Source organism: Primulina eburnea, chromosome 14 (assembly GCF_022965805.1).
Source record: "Primulina eburnea isolate SZY01 chromosome 14, ASM2296580v1, whole genome shotgun sequence".
Lineage (NCBI taxonomy): Eukaryota > Viridiplantae > Streptophyta > Magnoliopsida > Lamiales > Gesneriaceae > Primulina > Primulina eburnea.
The window spans coordinates 11,907,078-11,928,930 of NC_133114.1; the positions used below are offsets into that span (position 1 = coordinate 11,907,078).

Consider the following 21,853-nt stretch of genomic DNA (forward strand, 5'->3'; position numbering starts at 1 on the left):
AATATAAGAAGTGTTTTATTTATTTTAGAAGTAGATGTTTAGTTTTATCTTTTCAGGATAAATACGCGAGGCCAGAGTTTGGAGATTAGAGATAAGATTAATAGTAAGAAAATATTCCTAAATTTAATTTAAGTCAAAGAATCATTTAATTTAAAAAAAAAAAGAAGAATGTTTTAAGATTTATTAAATTTATGTGAGCTAAGTAACTAAATAAATTCTTCTAGGTTCATTATTTAAATAAATCTTAAAGTAAAATGTGTAAACAATGGAGGATGAATTAATCTAGGTATCATATATTCAAGAAATTAAACATAACATTTAAATACTTAAATTTGAGGTCAAGCATGCCATGAAAGATTCTAAGCAAGATTCTAAAATAAATTAATTTGCTAATGCATTAAAATATATATAATGGAGGTTTAAAATCTTATAAAATTAAAATGCAAGGTTTAAATAAAAATAAACCATGCAAATGACTAATAATTTCGGTCAAGACATTCCAAAGGTGTAGTAAATCTCATTCAAATCACCTCATTGGTCTTTAAAGTAAATATCATTCCCCACCTTTAATTCACTAGTTATTATTAAATTCAAATACTATAATTCACATAAATTTTTCCTCAAACCATTATCTTAGTAGATTAACGTGCACAGGCAGTAGGAATAATAAGAAAGAAACCAACGGCAGCAAGGAAATAAGGAACAATTCAAAACCCAGTCAACTCCTTCACTTGTAACTCCCATCTTAATGCATTTTATGACACCTTTACCACCCTTCGTATAAGTCACCTCTATGGTCTATTATAGCTACACCCTGAGTTTCGAAAATAGTAGAGAAACAACAACCGAAAATCGTGATAGCAGCAGGAGAAAAATTAAGAAAGAAATCACACTCCGTTCCGCCGCTCGTATTCGTCGTATTGATTTGTTTTTTGTCAAAAAAAATTCCAGGCATGTATATGTTGTTTCTTGTCTCTTCAATCAAGTCATAGAGATAATTTTAAACCATTAGATGTTCATGATTTAGGCAACAACTCGAAATTTGACAGCAAAGTTCCTGAAAAAAAATCTGCACAGCCTTTTCGGCCAATGGCTTGCACTTCACAGTTTAGTGTATTTTGTTGCTTACAGGGAGTTGCTCGGTTCCAGGCATTCAAGGCTGTTTCTAGGAATAGTTTAGAGTGTGTTATGGTGTTATTGGTCCATTGGTTTGCATCCATAACCTCACAAATACATAAATGACAGCAACTTTTTCCAAAGATACAGATTTGAGCCACGTTTTTTTTTGTTCTTGGTTGGTTAAGGAGTGTGTTCGAATCTTGGATGTCCTAGGGACTGTAGCCATGGTTAGAACCCTTCCTTATCATGTCTAGGATGTGACCAAATCAGTTTTTCCATGCTTGGTTCACGGATCCTTCAGATATTTACATAAACATGACAAGTGCCCATTGGTTTTAAAATTCTGATTTTTTGTATGAGTATGGTTTCGGTTTTTGAGAGTTGCTTGGATTATAGTTGGCTTCTAGCCCGTAGCCATGGTTCATACAACTCTCCATCATGTCTAGATCGATCCATGGTCGATCAAATTGTCCTTGGAACGAGACAAGACAGTAAAATATTTCAATACATCACACTACACAACAAGTGGTGCTCTCGGCTGGTATGCTGTGATTGTCCTAGGTGTTTTCTTGGGTTGTGGTTGGCTTTTAGCCCTTAGGCCTTGGTCCAAGCCATGCCTTAGGATGTTGGTAAGAGTATTTGGTCGGTGGTTCAAGCTAATGGTCATTAAATTTCAGAGTTTACACCACAAACACACAAGTTGCTACTGCTGTATTTTGACAGCAACTTTCAGTTTTGGTTTTGGTGCTTATTTAAGTTCTTTTTTGCGATACCAACTGGACAGTACCTTAATGAGTTAGGAAAGTCATGTTTTTTTCTGTTTGTGATTCGGTTGAGTTTAGAGGTCGTAGAAGAATTTACGGTGCAATGTGCCAAAATGACTCTCGAAAGAGTGTTTTATGTTTTTGGACTCCATTCACCATGTTCGTGTACAGCTATCATCATGAATATTTTTCAGTACGTTAGGGATATTATAATCATGGTTAAACGTCGGCTTAATGTTGGTTCGGGTTGGTACGAATCCATGATTGAAAAATTAGTTGTTGGTCATAATCGTCTCGTTTTTGGTTCGATTGGGTCAAGGATAAGATTTATTGCATGTGTCACATATTAGAATTAAGTCACAGCAAGCCTAGGAACGATCCAACTCATCCGTTAAAAATAAGGTTATAATTATATTATGTACATAAAAAAATATAAAATGTTTATTTTTGAGATATATGCTGATATGTCTTGTGGCCACCTTATGTTTATGGGTTTGGAAATCGGTAGGCGCAACCGAGGACCTCTCCACCCGGTGACTTACTACCGGTTTACGATTATGTATGGGTACGGATATCTAGTCCAAGGACTGTGGTGATCTCTACCGCCCAGTATACTGTGGTTTAGTCTGATCAGGCGCTCACGTTATGTTATGGGCCACTTGCCTAGAAACATTATCTCTACCAGAAAATTATGATATGTTATGACAGAGCTCTATTGAGCAAAGTTTGTACGTATGATTTTCAGATATACACGTAGTTATAATTATTCATGATACGATTTTCACCATGCACTTTACGATACCATATTTTTTACGTTGAATGCGATTTTATGATATATTTACTTGTTATTCAAGATATATACATGTTGAATCTTAGACTCACTAGACTTGATTGTTATAGGTATTTGTGAGGTCGAGACTGCGGGCGGAGACCAGTGAGCTATTTTGGGGCAGCAGTTGTAAACCCGAGGACCTCCTGTTTTAGTTTATGCACCTTTTATCGTTCAAACTAAATTTTATTATGTTGGATTATTTTAAGTTGTTGTTGGAAACACAATGTTGACTTCCGGTGTTATTTTAAAGTTAAAATTATTTACATGTTTATTTTATAAATGAAAAAAGATAATTATTTCTTTAGAAAATTTTTAATAATTCAGCTAAAATACGAATACGAAATATGGGCCTTTACAGTTGGTATCGGCTACTACTGCTCTCGAGAAGCTCATGAAGTAACGTCTTCGGTCTGTAAGTTTTACGTTTACCTATTTCGTTTAAAGCATGAAATATTTTTACATCATGATTGCATGAAATATTTTATGTCAAGATTATGGTTATGCAATATTTATTTAAATTTAAAGAAAATAGTTGAATTATGCATGTTGATTACGTATGGGTTATAATTATGGAACAACATGCCTCCTAGACGCATTATTGATCGCACGGGAGGTGATGAGCATCGTCATGAGAACGAGGAGAGATTTACCACCCCCTCCACCAGACTTGAATGCCCAGATGTTAGCTGGGATGACTCAGTTCTTCGCACAGTTTACGAGGAACAATGCTGTGGTAGCCACACAGACGGGGCCTGAGGCTGTCTCTGAGCGGTTCATGAAGATGAGGCCGAAGGAGTTCTTAGGGACGTCAGATCCTGTGGGTACAGAGGGATGGATTAGGTCCCTTGAGGTTACTTTCGAGTTCATGGGGCTCGATGATGGAGATAGGGTTCGTTGTGCGACTTATCTGTTTGGAAGAGACGCTCGCATGTGGTGGGAAGGAGCATCTATAGCTTTGGATTTGGCTACTTTGAGATGGACGCACTTCACCGAGGTATTCTACTCTAAATATTTTACTGACGAGGTGCGTTCCAGGTTGACCATGGAGTTTATGACCCTGAAACAGGGTGACATGACTGTTACGGAGTTATCCGTAAGTTTGAAAGGGGTTGTCACTTTGTACCCCTAATTGCAAATGATTCTGATGCCAAATTGAGGTATTTTATGGATGGTCTGCGGCCAATCTTGCGCCGTGATGTTAGGGTGGCTGGCCCTACTACCTATGATGTTGCTATTTCCAGAGCTTTAGCAATAGAGCAAGACCAGAATGATATTGAGCGCGATCGCCAGGGTAAACGACCATTTCAGGAACCACACCGTCCTCCTCCGCAACAACACAAGAATAAAAGATATTTCCACGGTCCACCCAGGAACAGAGGACAGCAGCAGCAGCAGCAGTGACGGACAGTCCCGAGGACAATGGAGTATCCAGTCTGTGCCAAGTGCTCACGTCGTCATGCTGGGAATTGTATGTATGGTTCGGGAAAGTGTTACAAATGTGGTAGTGCTGACCACATATTGAAGAATTGCCCTCAGAAGAATTTTCCTACCCAAGGCAGAGTTTTTGCTCTCCATGCAGCGGAGACTAACCCGGAGACGATGCTCATGACAAGTATCCTAAAGCTTTTAGTTCGTTTTTGAAATGTAATGTTTTAAGAGTTTGAGTTAAGATTTTTAACTTAAAAAAATTGGTCGTAGGATTGCATGTTCTAATCAGGGTTATTTTCTGGAATTTAAATTAGAAAAACTTTGAACTTTGCATGTCTAAAAGCTTAGTTCTAGTAAAACTATTGGGTTTAGCATGATATTCCAATCTTTCAGGGAAAATCTTTGTAGCCGGTTTAGCTACGAAAGCCTTGATAGATTCAGGGGCTACTCAATCGTTAAATTCAGAAACCTTTGCAAATTCTCTCAAGATCAAGACAATAGGGCTAGACATAGCGTATTCAGTAGCATTGCCTTCTGGAGATGAGATGACAACTACTAATGTGATCCGAGGTATAGACCTTGAACTTCATGGTTATCTTGCGTATGCAGATCTTATCGTTCTGCCGATACCAGAATTTGATATCATTCTGGGGATGGACTGGCTATTGAGGAACAGAGTTTTGATTGATTTCCAGCGGAGATATGTTCTAGTCCGACCGCCTGGGATGGAACAATTCTTATTTGAACCAGACAGGTATTTTAATTTACCGCGTATAATACCTTATGTCCAGGCTAGGAAACTCATGCATAGAGGGTGCCGAGCATTTTTAGCTACTCTTGTATCTGTTCCTGAGACGGCCAAACAATCAGCATCATCAGATGTTCCTATTGTCCGGGACTTTCTAGACGTTTTTGCTGATGACGTCACTGGTTTGCCACCGGTGCGAGAGGTGGAATTTTCTATTGAGCTTATGCCAGGTACCTCACCGATTTCAAAAGCACCGTACCGATTAGCACCGACAGAGATGGCCAAACTCAAGAAGCAGATTCAGGAACTTCTTGACAAGGAATTCATTCGCCCTAGCTTTTCGCCATGGGGCGCGCCAGTCTTATTTGTGAAGAAGAAAGATGGTACAATGAGGCTATGTATTGATTACCGGGAGTTGAACGGAATTATAGTGAAGAACAAATACCCACTCCCGAGGATTGAAGATTTATTTGACCAGTTGTAGGGAGCCTCAGTATTCTCTAAGATTGATCTGCGTTCTGGTTATCACCAATTGAGGGTGAAAGACGCCGATGTTCTCAAGACTACTTTTAGGACTCGTTATGACCACTTCTAGTTTCTTGTGATGCCATTCGGTTTGACGAATGCTCCAGCGATCTTCATGGATCTCATGAATCGCGTATTTCAGCCGTATCTTGATCAGTTCGTGATAGTATTCATAGACGATATTCTCGTCTACTCAAAGAATCAAGAGGATCACAGCAGACATTTGACAACAGTATTGCAGACCTTACAAAAGCACAAGCTATTCGCAAAGTTCAGTAAGTGCGAGTTCTGGTTAGAGAATGTGGCGTTCTTAGGCCACGTCGTTTCTAGCAGTGGGATCGAGGTAGACCCAGCAAAATTTGCAGCCATCAGAGATTGGGTTGTGCCACAAAATGCGTCAGAGATCCGTAGTTTTCTTGGGCTAGCAGGATACTATCGGAAGTTTATTCAGGGATTCTCCTCCATCGTAGTTCCACTCACATCATTGACGAAGAAGAATGTTAAGTATGTGTGGAGCGAGGAATGTCAGAAGAGCTTCAATACATTGAAGCAAGCTCTTATTTCAGCACCAGTGTTGGCTATGCCTTCAGAACCCATAGATTTTGTTTTGTATACCGATGCTTCGAAACTCGAGTTAGGCGCAATATTGATTCAGCATGGGAAGGTGATTGCATATGCTTCTCGTCAGTTGAAGATTCATGAGAAGAACTATCCTACCCATGATATAGAGTTGGCAGTCGTAGTATTTGCATTGAAGATTTGGAGGCATTATTTGTACGGAGAGAAGTGCCAGATCTTTACCGACCACAAAAGTCTCAAATACTTCTTTACATAGAAAGAGTTGAATATGCGGCAGAGACGTTGGTTGGAGCTAGTGAAGGATTATGACTGTGACATTAGCTATCATCCTGGCAAAGCTAATGTAGTTGCGGATGCGTTGAGCAGGAAAGTCGCAATGATGGCTCATTTGGTGGTTTCGAGACCTCTTCAGTTTGAGATGCAGAGGATTGATCTGGAGACATCCTCGAGGTAGAGTTCCTCGTCTATCTACTTTGATGATTCAGTCTTCTTTTCTAGACCGTATTCGCAGTGGACAATTGGCAGACGAGCAGTTCGCAAAGTGGAGGCAGAGAGACAAGGCCAAGGGCAGTATCTTGTATACAGTTAGAGACGGTATTGTGAGATATCGAGACAGAATGTGGGTTTCTAGCGACAATTCTATTCGAGAGGATATCTTATCTGAGGCACATATGTCGTCATACTCTATTCATCCTGGGAGTATGAAGATGTACAAAGACCGGCAGTTATTATATTGGTGGCCAGGAATAAAGAGGGATATCAGACGATTTGTATCCGAGTGTCTGACGTGTCAGCTAATGAAAGCGGAACATCAGAGACCGGCAGGTATCGAGCCTCTTCCTTTTCCCGAGTGGAAGTGGGAGAATGTTACCATGGACTTCGTTGTCGGTCTGCCGAAGTCAGTCAGAGGGTCAAATGCTATATGGGTGATTTTGATCGTCTTACTAAATCAGCTCATTTCTTGCCCATTAAGACGACTTTCTCCATGATCCAGTATGAAAAGTTATATATCCGGGAGATCGTTAGACTTCATGGCATTCCCGTTTCTATAGTGTCTGACCGAGATCCTAGATTCATTTTCTCATTTTGGAAGAGTTTGCATTAAAAGATGGGTATGAAGTTGTTGTTTAGCACAGCTTTCCACCCTCAGACAAATGGTCAGTCAGAGAGAGTTATCCAGATTTTAGAGGATCTTCTTCGTGCATGTGTCCTAGATTTCTACGGGAGTTGGGAATCAAAGCTACCATTGGTGGAGTTTACCTATAACAAAAGTTTTCAGTCATCTATAGGTATGGCTCCATATGAAGCACTGTACGGTCGTAAGTGTAGATCGCCTATTCAGTGGGATGAAGTAGGGGAGAGATCATAATTGTGCCCGGAAATTTTGCAGCAGGCTGCTGATATAGTAGTCAAGATCCGTGATAGGATGAGGACTGCTCAGAGTAGACAAAAGAGTTATGCAGATCAGAGGAGGAGAGATCTGGATTTTGCTGTTGGTGACCATGTTTTCGTGAAGATAGCACCGATGAAAGGTTTCATGCGGTTCGGGAAGAAAGGAAAGCTCAGTCCGAGATTCATCGGACCATTTGAGATCCTCGACAGATTTGGGACATTAGATTATCGTGTTGCTCTTCCGTCGAATCTGGCCGGAGTACACAACGTGTTCCACGTCTCTATGTTGAGGAAGTATATGGCGAATCCATCGCATGTCTTGAACCTTGAACCGTTGCAGCTCACTCCGAACTTGTCTTATGAGGAAAGACCAGTGCAAATCTTAGACAGACAGGAGAAAAAGCTTCGGAACAAAATGGTCAAGCTAGTGAAAGTCAAATGGCTTAATCATTCAGAGGAGGAAGCTACGTGGGAATCTGAGCCAGAGATGAAGAGTCGATATCCCGAGTTATTCGGTAAGTTTTAAGCTCGGGGACGAAATTCCTTTAAGGGGGTAGAGTTGTAGAACCCGAAAATTAGATAACGTATAAGTCATGCATAATTTCTATTATTTAAATGAAAAATGAATTTTTATGAATATATGAAGTGTTTTATTTATTTTAAAAGTATATGTTTAGTTTTATCTTTTTAGGATAAATACGCTAGGTTGGGCCGGAGTTTGGAGATTAGAGATAAGATTAATAGTAAGAAAATATTCTTAAATTTAATTTAAGTCAAAGAATCATTTAATTTTAAAAAAAAAGAAGAATGTTTTAAGATTTATTAAATTTATGTGAGCTAAGTAACTAAATAAATTCTTCTAGGTTCATTATTTAAATAAATCTTAAAGTAAAATGTGTAAACAATGGAGGATGAATTAATCTAGGAATCATATATTCAAGAAATTAAACATAACATTTAAATACTTAAATTTGAGGTCAAGCATGCAATGAAAGATTCTAAGCAAGATTCTAAACTAAATTAATTTGCTAATGCATTAAAATATATATAATGGAGGTTTAAAATCTTATAAAATTAAAATGCAAGGTTTAAATAAAAATAAACCATGCAAATGACTAATAATTTCGGTCAAGACATTCCAAAGGTGTAGTAAATCTCATTCAAATCACCTCATTGGTCTTTAAAGTAAATATCATTCCCCACCTTTAATTCACTAGTTATTAGTACATTCAAATATTATAATTCACATAAATTTTTCATCAAACCATTATCTTAGTAGATTTACGTTCACAGGCAGTAGGAATAATAAGAAATAAACCAACGGCAGCAAGGAAATAAGGAACAATTCAAAACCCATTCAACTCCTTCACTTGTAACTCCCATCTTAATGCATTTTATGACACCTTTACCACCCTTTGTATAAGTCACCTCTATGTTCTATTATAGCTACACCCTGAGTTTCGAAAATAGCAGAGAAACAACAACCAAAAATCGTGATAGCAGCAGCAGAAAAAGTAAGAAAGAAATCCCACTCCGTTCCGCCGCTCGTATTCGTCGTATTCATTGTTTTTTGTCAAAAAAAATTCCAGGCATGTATATGTTGTTTCTTGTCTCTTCAATCAAGTCATAGAGATAATTTAAAACCATTAGATGTTCATGATTTAGGCAACAACTCGAAATTTGACAGCAAAGTTCCTGAAAAAAAATCTGTACAGCCTTTTCGGCCAATGGCTTGCACTTCACGATTTAGTGTATTTTGTTGCTTACAGGGAGTTGCTCGGTTCCAGGCATTCAACGCTGCTTCTAAGCATAGTTTAGAGTGTGTTATGGTGTTATTGGTCCATTGGTTTACATCCATAACCTCACAAATACAGAAATGACAGCAACTTTTTCCAAAGATACAGATTTGAGCCACGTTTGTTTTGTTCTTGGTTGGTTAAGGAGTGTGTTCGAATCTTGGCTGTCCTAAGGACTGTAGCCATGGTTAGAACCCTTCCTTATCATGTCTAGGACGTGACCAAATCAGTTTTTCCTGGCTTGGTTCATGGATCCTTCAGATTTTTCCATAAACATGACAAGTGCCCATCTGTTTTAAAATTCTGATTTTCTGTATGAGTATGGTTTTGGTTTTTGAGAGTTGCTTGTATTATAGTTGGCTTCTAGCCCATAGCCATGGTTCATACAACTCTCCATCATGTCTAGATCGATCCATCATCGATCAAGACAATACAGTAAAATATTTCAATACAACACACTACACAACAAGTGGTGCTCTCGGCTGGTATGTTGTGATTGTCCTAGGTGTTTGCTTGGGTTGTGGATGGCTTTTATCGCTTAGCCATGCTCCAAGCCATGCCTTAGGATATTGGTAAGAGTCTTTGGTCAGTGTTTCAAGCCAATGGTCATTAAATTTCAGAGTTTACACCACAAACACACAAGCTGCTACTGTTGTATTTTGACAGCAACATCAGTTTCGGTGTTGGTGCTTGTTTGAGTTCTTGGTTGGCTTTTTAGCCCATGGACTTGGACTGGACAGTACCTTAATGAGTTAGGAAAGTCATTTTTTTGGCCGTTCATGATTCGGTTGAGTTTAGAGGTCGTACGAGAATTTACGGTGCAATGTGCCAAATGACTCTCGAAAGAGTGTTTTATGTTTTTGGATTCCATTCACCTATGTTTGTGTACAGCTATCATCATGAATATTTTTCAATATGTTAGGGGTATTTTAATCATGGTTAAACGTCGGTTTAATGTTGGTTCGAGTTGGTACGAAGCCATGATTGAAAAATTAAGTTGTTGGTCATAATCGTCTCGTTTTTGGTTCGATTGTCAAGTTTTTGTCAAGATAAGATTTATTGCATGTGTGACATATTAGAATTAAGTCGGAGAAATCCTGGGAAAAATCCAACTCATCTGTTAAAAATAAGGTTATAATTATATTACGCGCATAAAAAATATAAAATGTTTATTTTTTAGATATATGCGATATGTCTTGTGGCCACCTTATGTTTATGGGTTTGGAAGTCGGTAGGCGCAAACGAGAACCTCTCCACCCGGTGACATATGACTGGTTTACGATTATGTATGGGTACGGATATCCAATCCAAGGGCTGTGGTGATCTCTACCGCCCAATATATTGTGCTTTAGTCTGATCAGGCGCTCACGTTATGTTATGGGCCACTTGCTTAGAAACATTATCTCTACCAGAAAATTATGATATGATATGACAGAGTTCTATTGAGCAAAGTTTTTACGTATGATTTTCAGATATGCACGTAGTTATAATTATTCATGATATGATTTTCACCATGCGCTTTACGATACCATATTTTTTACGTTTCATGTGATTTTATGATATATTTACTTGTTATTCACGATATATACATGTTGAGTCTTTAGAATCACTAAACTTGATTGTTGTAGGTATTTGTGATGTCGAGACTGCATGTGGAGACCAGGGAGCTATTTTGGGGCAACAATAGTAAACCCGAGGACCTCATGTTTTAGTTTATGCTGTTAGAGTAGGTGCCCGTCGAGCCAAGTGTTGGCCGAGTGTTCACAATGAAACTCTATGTATAAGCAATCTTTATTTTAATAATATTTGAAATTATTATTTTGGCAAATCTTTATCTGTATACCCATGCTAGTTGCATAGATAAAGCCCTTGAATATACAAATAGTAGAAAGAATATGAGATGCTCATATGATGAGTATCATGAAACTCATATTTGGAATACTGTATATTCTAAACCGTTCCTAGTCGATTCAGCCGCCACTAAGGAGGATATAGGCCGCTCGAGTTAGAGACTAGTATCTGCGATGTGAGTACCATGTTTCATTGGTAGGGGACATTGTGATGTCCGAGCATGCAGATAGGTGCTCCTAGTAGAATGCACTGAACAACCCTCCATTAAAGGACTTTCCAAGTGGTTCTCACTTATCGAGTGGAAACGTCATGGTTTATGGTTGTACACCATTAGTCCTTATGACCCGGGACAACATTGAGACTCTATGTGCTAGAATTACACTTTGACTTGTTTACCGACTCTCATGGGGTCATCAGGTGGCAAGGTTGGGTGTTCTGTCGAAACACATAGGAGTCGATGCATTGTAGTCGGGGATTCACCGCTTACCTTTGGGTATGGATATCCTATGTGTTATCATGTGTATGTAGGTTGAAATCTCTGATCAGAGTATGGTGGTAATTATGAAAGGGGTTTCATAGATTACACCATTGATGCAACTACGACATGACACATAGTATCGATTCATTGACAACTCTCGATAAACCAATGGTTGTCGAATCGGTCGGGATATATGAGTTGAAGGGACCGTACTGTACGCTAACCATAATAGAATGGTTCTTGCAGGCACTATCATTTGATACCTAGGGAATCATGTAAGCGATGCTGCTAGGCGTTTAACATGATTGGTTGGGTACTATCAGACTTGAGTTCTGACGTTCTTAATATCAAGGAGTTGATAAGTAAGAATGGAGCAATTGGGGTATGCTCATATAAGGACATGTTTAGTCCGAATCACATGGAGATGTGAACCCACGGCTAGTTGTATCAATGAACCATTGAGGGCCACACAAGTACTAGCTTTCTAGATCCCGTTGAGAAGTAAAATAGTTCAATGTGTTGAACGGCTTATAAAGGAGTTTATAAGCGTAAGGAAAATTAGAAGTATGACTTCTATAAAGGAGAAAATAGTTCAATGTGTTGAACGACTTATAAATGAGTTTATCAGTGTAAAGAAAAATAGAAGTATGACTTCTATAAGAGAAATAGTAAATTTTAATTTATGGAAGTGTTCCTAAATTAAAATTTGGCCAAGTGAATAATGTATTTGAAAATTGTGATTTTAATAAACATTATTATGGACTAAATTAAATTAATTCAAGTGTTGAATTAATTAAACACTAGTGGACCTAGTAGAGTCCAAATAATTAAATTAATTCAAGTGTTGAATTATTAAATTATATTGAGTCTTGTAGAGCTCAATTTAAATTAATTATTTAACTAGTGGGACTTGGGTAAATTCAAGTAATGTTTAATTAGTCTCAAATATGTTTGAGATAATTAAATTTAGTCCATGGTTTTTATTTTGATAAAAACCATATAATATACATGCTTGGGAGGTGAAGAGGTGGGAGATTACTTTTGAATAAAAAATTGCATGGCATGCAACTTTTTCACTTTTGCTTTTTGCAACACCAAGACATGCAATTAACTCATTCTCCCTCTCCCTCCAAGCATGATGGCCGAAACTCACTCTCATTCTCTCCCAAAAAATTTTTCTCTCTTTTGTGTTCTTCAATTGTTGGAGAAAAACACTCTCTTCTCTTTGAAAAATCCTCTTAATTTTCTAGTGCAAATTAAGAGGGGATCTACCTAGTTGGTGGTGGGCTTGATTTTGAAGGAAAGAAGGAGGCTTGGAGGCTTGTAGATTTGTCTTCCTTTGAAGAGCTTTGTTGTTTGACAACAAGGTTGGAGCCATTGCATCAATCTTTGAGATTGATAGGTATATTTTCTTAAAACACCCTATGAATGTCATTTTGTGTTTTATTGTATTTGTTGCACAAATCATTAAGGTGGCCGAAATTTTTGAACAAAAATCGAAATTTTTGACTTCCGTTGCGCTTCCGGTCACCGTAACCGATCCCCTTTCAAGTGGTATCCGAGCTATGGTTACGATTTTGTGTAGCAAATACAAGATATGATATTGAGATTGATTTCTAACCGCATGAGAATGAAATTTGCAAGAAAAATCAAGGCATTACAATGGGGATTTCGGGCAGCATGTTGCTGCCCGTGTCGGGCAGCTCGGGCTGCCCGAGGGGCTGCCCGTTTCGGGCAGCTAGGGAAGCCCGAGGGGCTGCCCGAACAGCCCCATCAATTTAATAAAAAAAAAATATTTTGTAAGTTGGCCGGAATCCGGCGACGGAGCTCCGGCGACGGCGATGACGGCTAGGGTTTTCAAAAGGTGTTTTTGGTGAAAAATAAGTTTTTGGGCCCTTAAGTTTAAAATTACAAAAGTTGCAAATTTTTCCTCATAAAATAAATAATTGAAGTTGGACTTAAATTATTTATAGTAAATTGTGATTTATAAGAAATTCGGTTATAAATAAATTAATTGGAAAGTAGACAAAGGTGTTTGTATACTTTGTTAATTTAGTTTATAATCGTGGCGGTTAGTGATTGGATCAAGATATATAATATTGGATCAATTAATTACTGTGATAATTAATTGATGGTGTATGATATGTGATATTATGCATGAAGGATGATCAAAAGCCCAAGCCCAATTTGCTAGGTGTATGCTAGGATATTTTGTGTTGAATGATTGTAATAATTATTAATTTAAAGTGGGCTTGGTTTATGGCCCGTTCCCACCCCATGAGATGTATCCCTATTTGCCATGGATATTTATTTGTAAATATTAGTATAGTGGATGATCAAGATTGGAAGATGGTGGCCATGATGATTATGAAGATCGAAGACATGTAAATATTGGAAGCTTATGTAATAGTTGCATTTGCATCTCGTGCATTTCCCTAGGATTGGACCTAGGCCCGTGTTTAGCTCACACGGTCCTGTAGTATTGGGGCGATTGATCATCCTTGTTTGTTACTTGTTTATAATATATGCATGATATGTTATAAATAATGAGTATGTGCGTTATTATTATGATAATAACAAAGTTGCATGAATCCGGCAAACATACGATCAAACATGGCGAGCTTTTAAAATAAAATTAATGATGAGACCTTTCGAAATTAAAAACCCTCATTTTGAATAAGATTCAAAATTAATATCAAGCCCGAAAAGGGGAATTATAAATTTGTTTATAATTTCCTTGTCTTCCATCGACAATGGGTGCATGATGAACGCTACCCGTACACGGGGCTCGGCTCATATTATTGGGGGAGCTTTGGGTGCCGGAAAGCTGTGACATCCATTGACATGGTGATGTGAACTACGTGGAACTCCCATGATTTCGGCTCATATTATTGGGGGAACTCATGGCGACCGTCCATTAAGGTTCAACATCGATGGGTAAGGCTTGACACGTGAAGATGAACGACGTCATATTATTGGGTCCTAATCAAACGTGAGACAAAAGTTTACGTAGAGGGTTGCATTGTGATGCAATTGGAAACTACCTTTTAGGAATTGTGATTGGCTGATATTATTCGGGATCATAATTCGCTAATTGGACCTTACGTACCTACTGAGGAAAGGAGTTTCCCGTTTTCACTAGAGGGTAGTGAAAGATGTCAAAACAGTGGGAGCAAATATTTATGAAGTAAAAGTCCAAACTTCATATCTTACTAAATATTTTAAAATAGTCACCAACATTTATCTGTTTTTACTTTTCAGTACAAATTGACAATGTCTTCGATTCGCAATCCGATATCCGTAATACTCGACAAACACATATTAACTGGACCTAATTACCTCACTTGGCTAAGAAACCTGAAAATCGTCTTGAATTCGGAAAGGGTAGCATATACACTGACTGAGTCGCCCCCTGTTGAGGCTCCGACTGACTACAATCCTGAGGAATTGCAGGCTTACAAGGAATGGTGTGACCATGACTTGATAGCCAGGTGTTATATGCTGACTTCTATGAATGATGAGCTGCAGAGGCGTTTTGAGGGTGCAAAGAGTGCTGCTGACATTCATTTGCACCTCAAGGAGCTCTTTGGTGAGCAAACACGTCCTCTTAGGCATGCTACCGTCAAAGAGCTGATCACTCTGCGCATGCAAGATGGGACCTCGGTCCATGAGCATGGCCTAAAGGTGATCGGGCTCGTGGACAAGCTCGTTGGCATGGATCTGATCTTGCCTTCGGAGTTGACCACCGACGTGTTGCTCTTATCGTTGCCTAGCTCATTTGATCCTTTTGTGGTGAACTTCAACATGAACAAGATTGAACCGACCCTTGAGGAGTAGGTGAATATGCTTGTTACGTTTGAATCAACCATCAAGAAAGAGAAGTTGGTTCTTTATGTGGGTTCTTCATCTGGTACGAAGATTGATCGACATGGGAAGGGAAAGAATAGTTCTTTCCAACGTCCCAAGAAGAACGTGCCCTTGATGAGGCAATCTCCGAATCTCGTTGTGGCAGCCACACCAGTTAGGGCTGACAAGACTAGTGATGTTTGTCATCACTGCAAGAAGCCTGGACATTAGAGGCGAAATTGCAAGGAATATCTGGCCCAGAAGAGTTCTGGAAACGGTATGTTCTAAATTGAAGTAAACATTTCAATTAACTCTACTTCTTTGGTATTAGATACCGGTTATGACTCACATCTCTGTAATGGGTTACAGGTGATGGGAAGAAGTAGAATGCTTAAGGAAGGTGTGACCTTCTTGAGAATGGCTATGGAGCAAGAGTTGCTGCCAAGACCTTAAGAAATGTTTACTTATTGTTGAACAATGATTTTAAGTTATTTTTAAGAGATGTTTTGTTTGTACCATTTTGGTGAAAAAACATTGTTTCCATTTCTATTGTGATAAAAATGGATATTCTTGTTTATTTTGCAAAGGTGTTTGCAACATTTACATGAATGAATGTTTTATTGGTACTTGAGAACTTGAAAACGATCTCTATAACTTAAAATTAAAAGATATTCCACTAAATGTCCATTCAAAGGCATACACCATATGAGATATGGATGGGTAAGCCTCCTAAGTATTCTTATCATAGAATATGGGGTGCCCTACTTATGAAGCAGGTAGTGGGAGATAAATTGGATAGTCGATCCATTTTATGCTACTTTGTGGGATATCCAATGAATTCGATTGGATACTACTTCTATCATCCCCAAGAAACAAAGGTGTTTGTTTCTAGGAATGCAACCTTTTTGGAAAAGGAATTTCTATTGGATAGAAAAGGGGAGATGATAGAACTCGAAGAGGTTCGAGAAACACCCACAATTGAAGAACCCACACCCGAATAGCCAAGAGAGGAGATACAAGCTCCTAGAAGATCCGAGAGAGTCTCGAGACCACCTATGAGGTATGGCCTGCTTCTTGAAGAGGGCCATGATGAGCCTAACCATGGATGTGATCCAAGGACCTTCAAGGAATGCGTTATCTGATGCCGATTCATCCAAATGGCTTGAAGCTATGGAATCTGAGTTGAATTCCATGCATTCAAACCAAGTGTGGGATCTTATAGATCCACCTGAGGGAACGGTTCCCATAGGGACTTGGGGCGGATGGGAAGGTATTGACCTTCAAGGCGCGATTGGTGGCAAAAGTATATACTCAAAGACAAGGAGTTGACTTTGAGGAAACCTTTTCACCAGTTGCAATGCTCAAGTCCATAAGGATTTTGCTAGCCATAGCTGCATGGTATGACTATGAGATATGGCAGATGGATGTCAAGACAGCCTTTCTTAATGGGGATATTAAGGAAGAGATTTACATGTCTCAACCTGAAGGGTTTACATCTGTCGGAAGTGAGCATATGGCATGCAAACTTCAGAGATCTATTTATGGTCTAAAGAAGGCATCTGGGAGTTGGAACCTTAAATTCGAGAGTACAATCAAAGAGTTTGATTTACTAAGAATCCTGAGGAACCCTGTGTGTATAAGAAGGTCAGTGGGAGTGTTGTGACATTCCTGGTGCTTTATGTGGATGACATTCTAATCATTGGGAATGATGTAGGAATGTTGCCAATCAACTAAGATATGGTTAGCGAGTAAGTTCTCGATGCAGGACTTGGGTGAAGCATCTTTTGTATTGTGATACAGATCTATAGAGATAGATCGAAAAGATTGCTTGATCTCACCCAGTCCACATACATCGATACCATCGTGAAGCGGTTCTCGATGGGTGAGTCCATGAGAGGACATCTACCAATGTGTCATGGCGTGTCCCTATCCAAGTCTGTCTCCCAAGACTGATGCAGAGATAGTGGCGATGACACACATTCCGTATGCTTCGGCAATTGGTAGCATCATGTATGGGATGATATCTACACGTCCTGACGTGGCTTTCGCACTAAGTGTAGTGAGTAGATATCAATCGAACCCCGGTCTTCCACATTGGAAAGCTGTGAAAGACATACTCAAGTAGTTGAGAAGGATCAATAAATTGTTCTTGGTATATGGGGTGGAGAACTAAAATTGGAAGGCTATACCGACTCTAGCTTCCAAAGCGATATCGATGACTCGAAGTCAACCTCTGGTTTTGTATTCATGCTCAACGGTGCTGCTGTCTCTTGGAAGAGTTCCAAGCAAGACAATATTACGGATTCCAGCACAGAGGCCGAATACATTGCTGCATCAGATGCAGCAAGGGAGGCTGTTTGGATAAGGAATTTCGTCTAAGAGTTGGACGTCATTCCTAATGTAGTTGCTCCTGTCCCGGTGTTGTGTGACAACACGGGAGCTTTAGCTCAAGCAAAGGAGCCAAGGTCTCATCAGAAGTCCAAACATGTATTGAGTAAGTACCACATCCTCGGAGATTGTGGAAAGAGGAAGAAGTGTTTTTTGACATAGTCGGCTTCGCAGATAATGTTGTTGATCCACTAGCTAAGCCTTTACCTGGACCATTATCCGACAAGCATCGCGAATCAATGGGTTTAAATCATATGGGTAGTTGGCTCTAGTGCAAGTGGGAGATTGTTAGAGTAGGTGCCCGTCGAGCCAAGTGTTGGCCGAGTGTTCACAATGAAACTCTATGTATAAGCAATCTTTATTTTAATAATATTTGAAATTATTATTTTGGCAAATCTTTATCTGTATACCCATGCTAGTTGCATAGATAAAGCCCTTGAATATACAAATAGTAGAAAGAATATGAGATGCTCATATGATGAGTATCATGAAACTCATATTTGGAATACTGTATATTCTAAACCGTTCCTAGTCGATTCAGCCGCCACTAAGGAGGATATAGGCCGCTCGAGTTAGAGACTAGTATCTGCGATGTGAGTACCATGTTTCATTGGTAGGGGACATTGTGATGTCCGAGCATGCAGATAGGTGCTCCTAGTAGAGTGCACTGAACAACCCTCCATTAAAGGACTTTCCAAGTGGTTCTCACTTATCGAGTGGAAACGTCCTGGTTTATGGTTGTACACCATTAGTCCTTATGACCCGGGACAACATTGAGACTCTATGTGCTAGAATTACACTTTGACTTGTTTACCGACTCTTATGGGGTCATCAGGTGGCAAGGTTGGGTGTTCTGTCGAAACACATAGGAGTCGATGCATTGTAGTCGGGGATTCACCGCTTACCTTCGGGTATGGATATCCTATGTGTTATCATGTGTATGTAGGTTGAAATCTCTGATCAGAGTATGGTGGTAATTATGAAAGAGGTTTCATAGATTACACCATTGATGCAACTACGACATGACACATAGTATCGATTCATTGACAACTCTCGATAAACCAATGGTTGTCGAATCGGTCGGGATATATGAGTTGAAGGGACCGTACTGTACGCTAACCATAATAGAATGGTTCTTGCAGGCACTATCATTTGATACCTAGGGAATCATGTAAGCGATGCTGCTAGGCGTTTAACATGATTGGTTGGGTACTATCAGACTTGAGTTCTGACGTTCTTATTATCAAGGAGTTGATAAGTAAGAATGGAGCAATTGGGGTATGCTCATATAAGGACATGTTTAGTCCGAATCACATGGAGATGTGAACCCACGGCTAGTTGTATCAATGAACCATTGAGGGCCACACAAGTACTAGCTTTCTAGATCCCGTTGAGAAGTAAAATAGTTCAATGTGTTGAACGGCTTATAAAGGAGTTTATAAGCGTAAGGAAAATTAGAAGTATGACTTCTATAAAGGAGAAATTAGTTTAATGTGTTGAACGACTTATAAATGAGTTTATAAGTGTAAAGAAAAATAGAAGTATGACTTCTATGAGAGAAATGTAAATTTTAATTTATGGAAGTGTTCCTAAATTAAAATTTGGCCAAGTGAATAATGTATTTGAAAATTGTGATTTTCATAAACATTATTATGGACTAAATTAAATTAATTCAAGTGTTGAATTAATTAAACACTAGTGGACCTAGTAGAGTCCAAATAATTAAATTAATTCAAGTGTTGAATTAATTAAATTATATTGAGTCTTGTAGAGCTCAATTTAAATTAATTATTTAACTAGTGGGACTTGGGTAAATTCAAGTAATGTTTAATTAGTCTCAAATATGTTTGAGATAATTAAATTTAGTCCATGGTTTTATTTTGATAAAAACCATATAATATACATGCTTGGGAGGTGAAGAGGTGGAGATTACTTTTGAATAAAAAATTGTGGCATGCAACTTTTTCACTTTTGCTTTTTGCAACACCAAGACATGCAATTAACTCATTCTCCCTCTCCCTCCAAGCATGATGGCCGAAACTCACTCTCATTCTCTCCCAAAAATTTTTTTCTCTCTTTTGTGTTCTTCAATTGTTGGAGAAAAACACTCTCTTCTCTTTGAAAAATCCTCTTAATTTTCTAGTGCAAATTAAGAGGGGATCTACCTAGTTGGTGGTGGGCTTGATTTTGAAGGAAAGAAGGAGGCTTGGAGGCTTGTAGATTTGTCTTCCTTTGAAGAGCTTTGTTGTTTGACAACAAGGTTGGAGCCATTGCATCAATCTTTGAGATTGATAGGTATATTTTCTTAAAACACCCTATGAATGTCATTTTGTGTTTTATTGTATTTGTTGCACAAATCATTGAGGTGGCCGAAATTTTTGAACAAAAATCGAAATTTTTGACTTTCGTTGCGCTTCCGGTCACCGTAACCGATCCCCTTTCATATGCACCTTTTATCGTTCAAACTAAATTTTATTATGTTGGATTATTTTAAGTTGTTGTTGGAAACACAATGTTGACTTCCGTTGTTATTTTAAAGTTAAAATTATTTACATGTTTATTTTATAAATGAGGCAAGATAATTATTTCTTTAGAAAATTTTTAATAATTCAGCTAAAATACGAATACAAAATACGGGCCTTTACACAACACACACCATAACAAGCATCCAACTCGGGCATGTCTCTAGATGAAATTGTAAAGGCCTTAGCTAAAAATTATCAAAAATTTCAACAGGAAACGAGGGCCAGCATTCAGAATCTAGGAACCTAGATCACTCAGAACGCTACATCAGTAAGCAAGTTAGAAGCTTAGAGTTCTGGAAAACTACCGTCTCAAACGGTGGTTAATCAAAAAGAAAATGCAAGTGCCATGGTGTTAAGGAATGGGAAGGAGATTGACCAAAAGAACATTTCACCAACAAAAGATACTGAAGAAAATGGCACAACTGAAGAGATCGAAGGAGAATCTGAGAAACAACCAAAGGTAAATTATAAGTCTTTCTCATCTACTATTTCTAATGCGGTTCTTCCTCCATTTACTTCCAGGTTGGAAAAATCCAAAAAAATGGACAACGAGAAAGAAGTGTTGGAAACCTTTAGAAAGGTGGAGATCAACATTCCTCTTATAGATGTTTTCAAACAAATTCCAAGGTATGCTAAATTTTTAAAGGATTTGTGCACTAACAAGAGAAGGTTGAAAATTGATGAAAAAGTAAGCGTGGGGGAAAGTGTGTCCGCGGTTATTAAGAAGTCATTGCCAAAGAAATGCAAGGATCCAGGTATGTTTACAATGCTTTGTGTTATTGGAAATCTGAAAATCGAGCGTGCCATGCTAGATTTAGGTGCATCCATTAATGTCATGCCCTATTCAAAATATTGTGCTCTGAATTTGGGTCCTTTAAAAGAAAATAGAGTCGTGATTCAACTAACTGACTGATCTAATGCCTATCCTGAAGGCGTTGTGGAGGTTATTCTGGTGCAGGTTAAAGAATTTATATTTCCTGCGGATTTCTACGTTTTACAAATGGAAGAAGACTCCACTGCGATTTCAACTCCTATTCTATTGGGGAGACCTTTCATGAAAACAGTTAGAACCAAGATTGATGTGGAAGAGGGTACTCTTTCCATCGAATTTGACAAGGAGATTGTGAAATTTAGTATTTTTGATGCTATGAAATACCCAAATGAAAACCACTCTATATGTTCAATTGATATTGTTGATTAAATTGTGAAAGAATGTTTGAGGAGACATATGAGATTGACAGTTTTCACATGCAGGCACAGTTGGAGGTAAAAGGAGAGATAGCTGAAGCTTGGGAAATTTCGGAAAATGATGAGGAATCACAAACTGTGGTTCCAAATTTAGAAACTGAAATATTAATCCCTCACAAGAAATTTCTAACCTCTGTTTTGCAAGCAACCAAATTGGAATTGAAAGATTTACTAGATCATTTGAAGTATATCTATTTGGGAGACAGTGAAACTTTTCTTGTGATCATCTCGAAGAGGTTAACTGAAGAGCAAGAAGAGAGATTAACCACAATTCTCAGAGAACAGAAGACCGCAATTGGCTGGACACTTGCGGACATCAAAGGCATAAACCCTT

The 21,853-nt window shown here is 38.5% G+C and overlaps 2 protein-coding genes across 2 annotated transcripts; both read left to right on the top strand.

Moving 5' to 3' along the window:
* The first annotated feature begins 4,134 nt into the window (after positions 1–4,134).
* On the top strand, positions 4,135–20,595 carry LOC140811171 (uncharacterized). Its single transcript, XM_073169041.1, has 4 exons — positions 4,135–4,327; positions 4,537–4,760; positions 4,935–5,121; positions 20,483–20,595. The coding sequence occupies exons 1-4, from the start codon at positions 4,135–4,137 to the stop codon at positions 20,593–20,595; spliced, it is 717 nt and encodes a 238-aa protein (XP_073025142.1).
* Positions 20,596–20,617: 22 nt separating this feature from the next.
* LOC140811173 (uncharacterized) lies at positions 20,618–21,472 on the top strand. The gene is made up of 2 exons (XM_073169042.1): positions 20,618–21,026; positions 21,204–21,472. The coding sequence occupies exons 1-2, from the start codon at positions 20,618–20,620 to the stop codon at positions 21,470–21,472; spliced, it is 678 nt and encodes a 225-aa protein (XP_073025143.1).
* Positions 21,473–21,853: the final 381 nt, after the last annotated feature.

Bases quoted from the DNA above. Each gene is read 5' to 3' on its own strand.
- LOC140811173 (XM_073169042.1), top strand. From the start codon at position 20,618: ATGGTGTTAAGGAATGGGAAGGAGATTGACCAAAAGAACATTTCACCA. The intron at 21,027-21,203 runs GTATGTTTACAA...CCTATCCTGAAG, and splicing joins AAAGAAATGCAAGGATCCAG to GCGTTGTGGAGGTTATTCTG.
- LOC140811171 (XM_073169041.1), top strand. From the start codon at position 4,135: ATGGAGTATCCAGTCTGTGCCAAGTGCTCACGTCGTCATGCTGGGAAT. The intron at 4,761-4,934 runs GTTCTGCCGATA...CCTTATGTCCAG, and splicing joins TTGCGTATGCAGATCTTATC to GCTAGGAAACTCATGCATAG. The intron at 5,122-20,482 runs GTACCTCACCGA...AAATTTCAACAG, and splicing joins TTCTATTGAGCTTATGCCAG to GAAACGAGGGCCAGCATTCA.